The sequence below is a fragment of the Limulus polyphemus genome, unplaced genomic scaffold (genome assembly GCF_000517525.1).
Source record: "Limulus polyphemus unplaced genomic scaffold, Limulus_polyphemus-2.1.2 Scaffold361, whole genome shotgun sequence".
NCBI classification, from domain to species: Eukaryota; Metazoa; Arthropoda; class Merostomata; order Xiphosura; family Limulidae; genus Limulus; species Limulus polyphemus.
The window spans coordinates 506,600-513,318 of NW_013665971.1; the positions used below are offsets into that span (position 1 = coordinate 506,600).

The 6,719-nt window shown below is 29.0% G+C and overlaps 1 protein-coding gene across 4 annotated transcripts in view; it reads left to right on the plus strand.

The window, feature by feature from the left end:
• Window positions 1-6,719, plus strand: part of LOC106457690 (beta-ureidopropionase-like) — a 34,935-nt gene that overhangs the window by 17,357 nt on the left and 10,859 nt on the right. For all 4 annotated transcript variants that reach the window (XM_013917133.2, XM_022383697.1, XM_013917132.2 and 1 more), the window contains exons 8-10: window positions 407-488; window positions 2,329-2,371; window positions 6,283-6,309. In XM_013917133.2, the coding sequence (XP_013772587.1) occupies window positions 407-488; window positions 2,329-2,371; window positions 6,283-6,309 (152 nt within the window). The remainder of the gene's footprint in view (window positions 1-406; window positions 489-2,328; window positions 2,372-6,282; window positions 6,310-6,719) is intronic.

The following is a 6,719-nucleotide window of genomic DNA, read 5'->3' on the forward strand; positions in this document are numbered from 1 at the left end:
TGAATGTAAAACACTAAAACCCTGTGTCATGCGCAGTAAAGTGTACCCAGGCTGATAGAGTTAAATAGTTGTTGGCAGATGTATAGTGAATGTTGCACAAATCTTTATCTTTGATACAGTTCTTTCACAATAGAACTTTTGTCTTTGAAGTAAATATCTTCACAAGTTAGCTTCTTTTGGCTAATGTTAAATTTGTTTTGTATTGATTAAACTTATTTAGCAACACAGTTTTAATGACAAGATTTGTCAAATTCAATATGTAAGAGTAAATTCCATCATGATGGGACCACCTGTATTTTAGATATGTGATCTTTATCAGTTGCAGTGTCTTCTTGTACACACACATGGTTCACTGTTATGTTTTCTGTCGTGAATTAGTTTTAATATGCTCTGTCTATTTTTTTAGTGAACCACTATGGGGAATAGAGGCTAGAAATGCTGCCATAGCCAACAGCTACTTCACCTGTGCTATAAATAGAGTTGGCACTGTAAGTTGTAACCATGTATTTTCTGTTGTTTTTTCTTTTTTGACTAAACATTTATATTGCTTATAAAACTTCATATGTTTACAATGAGTGCTAGACATACAACTGAGCATTTTTCTCAAAACTTCTAATAGCATGTAACAATAGTTTTACAATTTGAGTTATAAAAATAAAGAACAGTAAGTTGACACTTAAGTTTTATTTACTTTATCAGGTAAATATTCTCATTATATGCCATTTTTTATGATTGTATAAAAAAACAATTTTTTAAATACAACTGATCTGGCTCAAGTATTTCCTTTTTTTATTTAACAAAATTGATAATTTTCCACAATCTCATTCTGATATTAAATTACATGAAATATTGTCAATGCTATAATCATGAAAAGGCTAGTCTTGAAATCAATGACGTTCAGTCTTTATATGTTGACGAGTGAAAACTTCACAAGTTTGTCAGTAATATTGTTCACTTCTAGGTATTTTTGAGGTTCACAAATGTTTCAAGTCATCTTGAAAATGGGGAAAATACTTGTTACTGTCAAAACTTCCACATATTAGTGGCTGAAGATCACTATCTCTCTAATGGCTCAAATTAAAAATGAGCCTAGATAAAGAATCTAGTATTTAAAAATTTAGTTGGCCTAAAACAAATGTTTTATGAGAAGTATAACTGTAAAAATAAACTTCTGTAAAAGATGACACACAAAACATGAAAAAAAAATACAAACACAATTTATTTTATTTCAGTATCAATTTACAAAATTCAAGTTTTTCATTTAATCAATTCAGACAGTGGTGATAGATAAAGTTTTATTCAAATTTTAACACTCATCTTTATTTGTGGAAAACAAAGCAAGGTTAATAGTTAATTTAAGAAGTTTTTGGATAGGCTACTTCAGAAATTGGAGAATGCTCAAAGATTTCTTTGAGTTCAGCTCGACTTGTGCCACGTTGTGTTAACTCTTAGTTTGAGGTATTATATTTTAGAAGCATAAAGAAACAGTTGTATACAAGGAGCAGTGAAAACTCTTTATGTTAAAATGAGTGATTAAGGGAATACTAATGTGTAATATCTATATATGTTCTCATCAAATAAATCTTTCTTGTTTAAAATGTAAAAAAAATAATTAAAAAATTTAGGCCATTTATTCCACACACACGCACATGTATGTATACTACAATGTGCTGGTGAAAACCATTAACTCAAAAATTATCTTAATAGTATAGTTAACTTAAAAGTATAATAAATTATGTGTGGATGAGTTAAAATAATTATTTTTTTCTTCTAATTTTTGAATCAAATGGGAATTTTTAGTATGTTCATAATATATGTGATGGAAAATATGATTTAAAATTAAACAAAAAAATTTTAAATTATTGTATTTTAAGTTATTGCACTATGTGCTTTTAATACAATTGTAGAATTTTTATACTTACGGGTAAAGTGTGCTTATTCTTTGATGTTTTGCTTATTTACCAAAAATGAAGTTTTTATGGGAGCTTTTGCACAAACTATGTTACGTCCAATAACTAGATTTATTTCACATATTAGTATATAAATAATAGTGATATTAAAGCATAAGTGTCCGTTGAGGTATCATTTGAAGAAAAAAGTTTCGTAGACTTTTCACAGCAAGATATTTTTTCATTTTTAGTTTAGTTACTCAAGTAATTGTGGTACAACAACCTACACTGTGAAATCAAACATTGACAAAATACTACATTAACTTAAAATGTCATTCCTGTGATAATATGAAAAGCTATTTAAAACAGAAAAATAATTTGTGGTAAATATTTTCCCCTTACTTGTCTGGTGTATATTTACAACTTCACATCTTTACAGGAACACTTTCCTAATGAATTTACCTCTGGTGATGGAAAACCAGGTGAGTTATTAAAAATAAGAAAACGGTTTTCAAAATGTGCTAATACAAGTATAAAGGTCAACTAAATGCATCATTGAAAATTGTGGTGAAAAGTTTCTAAAGTTAAGAAAGTAACCTTAAATTGTATCATTTAAGAATAATGATTTTTAACTTTTTTTTTTGAAAAAGTATAACAAGACTTAATTGAAATAGCAATAAAAAAAAAACAACCTGAAAGGGAAGATATTTAGAAAATCATAATATACGTATATCGGTCATTTAAAATGGATTTATTACCTTTTTTTTTAACGTATAATAAGGTTTAATATTAGAATGATCAGCTTTTCATTGTAATTGTAAATAGTTGTCTGGGACTAAAAGTTTTAATTATAAGAAAATTATATAGTTTTATCAATAGCTAAGGCATTGAAGATTACTATTCCTATATATGTATACCACATATACATAGTAGTAAATTATAGAAGTTTACAAATAGTTAAAATATATAGGTACATATATATAAGTTCTGGGGTAGAAAAATGTAAATTTAATAAATGTAGATTACAAATTATAATATGGCAGTGAGACACTTAACTAACATATCAAGAAGCGGTTTTATAATTTTCTTTGTTTATTATTTTCAGGTCTGTCTTTTCATTGGCATTAACCTTTATGTGTTTTTCATGGTATATAAGTGTTATTTTCATTTGGAGAATGCTCCCCAGTGGCACAGTGGTATGTCTGCAGAATTATACCACTAGAAACTGGGTTTCGATACCCGAGGTGGGCAGAGCACTGATAGCTCTTTGTGTAGCTTTGTGCTTAATAACAAACAACAACATTTGGAGAAAGTGTTAAAACAGGGTTGTTATCATTGGCTAAAACATGTGATAGTTTCTGTGATGTGTATCACTGTGCTTGCATAAAGTCGTATATTCTGTTTGCTTCTGAATGTAAAAGCCTATCTTCTAGAAATATTAACTTATGATATGGCCAACCTTATAATTATATTTTAATAGCAAAATATTGTGTCAAAAAGGGATTTGGAGCTGTTGTAATTCAGATAGGCAATGAATAATTTGGTTGTGAGTAACAGAAAACTGTCCTTGTGAACCAGGTCATGAAACTCACAATGTGCCTTTGAAGAACCAAAAACTACATTTAAAGAACACAAACTAAGTACAAGAAGGCAAACTTGCATACTATGAAATGATTCAAAAGTGACTGAAATCTGAAACTTAACTGTAGAGAAATAAGTTAAAACAAGTCTGTTTTTCTAAATGCTTCACAGGATTATTGTTTCTTTGAGAAGAGAGGTGAAGAAAAAAGTTTGAAAATTTACAAAATTGTAAAAAAAGGACACCACTTTAGAATCATTTATATATAATTCAGTCCTTTGGATACTTTTCAGTATCAGTAGTCATTCAATTCCCTGCAGAGTGATGCAGTATTTCTTTAACTTTGTCATTGGTTCGTGACCTTGTGCTTAATCATAAGTTTATTACTTTAGTAATAGAATATAACTAGGATTAAGTAAGTAATAATGGAGTTGAGTCAGAGATTCTTTGGAGTACTGTTTGTGTAATTTTCCTTTGTTCTGAGTTGTTGTCCAAAAATTATTCAATTTAATTAAATATATTACTTCACATATATACTTTACATGGTTTTTCATTTGTGGTAACCTACCATCATGATGTAGGATAGAGGAAAAGGACTGTTTGTCACATTTGAAGATGTTGAATGATGCATCTGGATCGAATAATCAGATGGTGGTGATGTTGATTGATGATTTTGAACAATGAAAAACAGTTCTTTTTTTTATTATTTGGGAACTAGATTGCCAAAGAAAGAATAGAAATTATTAGGGCTTAAACATCTCCTGTGCACTTAAGCTGAATTTTCCTATTGTGCTGCTATAAACTTCTAGGGATCAAATTTTCTTTTTTTTTTTTTGCAATATGATTAGTTGCTTCTTAATGTGAGTGGAAAGTTTTAATTTCTACTCGTGTATATTCCCTTGTAAGTAATCAAGAGTGTTTTTACCTCGTTTTTATCTTACGTTCTGAAACTTCTCATTGTTTCTGTTTTCTCCTCACTGAGTTGGTGAACTTAGTTATGACAGGTTTTTAACATAACACATACATTGCATGCTCATTTTGAGTTTACTAGTAATGTTAACCTTTTATATAGTGAATATTAATTCATAGAGTTCTGTACAGTTAAGTTTAGTATTAGTTCCTAGCTTCTGTGAAATATCTGCCCTATTTTTGCATTTCTTTGCTGTGAATGCACTGGATAATGATGTAGTGTTAAAACTTAGTGCTAACATTAATGAAGATTCAAAAATTGCCAAAGAGTTGTAAAGCTCTGTTTATAAGCAAAGTAATGACTACATTGTTTATTTTGGCAACATTTTATATCAAGCTTGATATTTCTTCTCTAAGTCTTCGTCATATACCAACTTTCACCCCTTTTCCATAAAGGTTTTTTTCATCTTTGGGTTCAATAATAGATTACTTGGAAACATCTAGGATGAGATACTGTGGTTGCAAAACAATAGTTTTTACAACATTTACAGTGGTAGACTGCTTATTGATGGGTGACATACAAAAGTTCAAGTTATTGTAAAAAAGTTTTTGTATTTGTCAAGATGAATACAGTTTATGCTTAATTTTGTTTTTTGCATGCATAAGAGGACAATTAAAAGCTCTAAACACTGAACCATTAGAAAACGTGTACATGTTCTCCACAGCACAACTGCTGATGAATAATATATAAACATAACATTTGTTAAGGACAGAACTGCTAAGCAACAGTTAGTTCAGGAGACAAAATTACAAATTGCGTTAACTGCCTTCTTGTAAATAGTATTGGTTTGCTGCATATTTTTGAACACGTACAAAATAATACTTTGTTTCATTTAGTGTTATAATAAATCTAATTTACATTGGTTTTCCAAGTTACAAAAAAAATTCTATAATGTTGTTTCAATCAAGTTCAATTGCTACTTATTTCCAGTTGTTTTTTGTGTTTCTTAATAACAAAAAGAGGGAATCCCTAATAGCTGTGGCACTTGGAATTATTTTAGGCAGGATTGGAGTAAATTTATCTATGAGACTTTTTTTTTTCCTCTTTTTATTAGCTATATTTTTGTGCACCAGCAATACTAGGCGTGGGACATGCGTATACCCGATTCAATTGTATTACTCATCAGGATCTCTATAAGCCTACCCTTAGATTTAAATTATTTTAGGTAGGATTAGAGTAAATTAATCTATGAGACCTTGGGCATGGTCAAATATATCAATCAAAAGGGTTTGAGCTCCTGAATCTGAAACTGTCATTAGATCTCATATCGATCAAGAGATGATGGAGATATGAGCTAAAAGTTTGTACTTGAAAAATTTGGAGCCATTCTATGAGCTACTGTTGAGATTTAGTTGTTTTATGGGCAATCAGTCTATCCTTGTTTTATTTTTTGTAAATTTTTACCTTGTTTTATACAGGTGTAATTAGATCAGACTTTGTTTTTGTGATGGTGGGGACATAAAGATATAAGGTACTTAGGTAAATAAATTAAAAGTATAGGTCCAATTGTTGAAATGTATCATTGTTACAAATCAGGTCTTTGACATTTATTCAAAAAAAGGGGGAACCAATATGTAATGTTATTCAGAAAATATTGTGATTATTGAAATTTATTTTGGTTTAACAATGAAATTAATTTTATAAGAATTTTTTTTTTTCTAGCTAGAATGTTGGAAGCTTTAACAACTAATTAAGTAATAGAATGTATTGAATGTGTAAGATATTTGACAGGTTTAGAGAGAAAATAATTAGCTATAACTTAGCAAGTTGTATCTTCTTTTTGTTTCTACTATTTATTAAATACCAGAGTGTTTAATGCATAAAATCTATTTTCTTTTGTAAAGCTCACAAGGACTTTGGACATTTCTTTGGTAAGTTATCTGTTTTTAAATGAAAATATGTTTTCTAATTAGTTGCAGAAAAGACTTGATTTTTTTTATTTCTGTTTTCAGGTCATGGAAACATTCAGTTTCTTTTTTGGTAATCAATAACAAGCCTCCCAGCACATATTAAATAATAAAGTATTGCAAAAAAGAGATGTATTTTTTTGAGAAAGTAGGGGGAAAATAATAAAATGGGGCAATTTGTAATGAATGCCAAAGCTTAGTAGTCAGTCAGTAGCTGGCAGATTGACTTGAAACTTAGTAGGGCTATTCCTTGGTCTAATACCCCCAGATTTGTTTTTTTTTTTTTTTTTTTTTTTTTTTTTTTTTTTTTTGTTTCTTAGTTCTTTTACTTAAGTTTAAGTTGTGTACTAAACGTAACAACCCTAAATAGTATT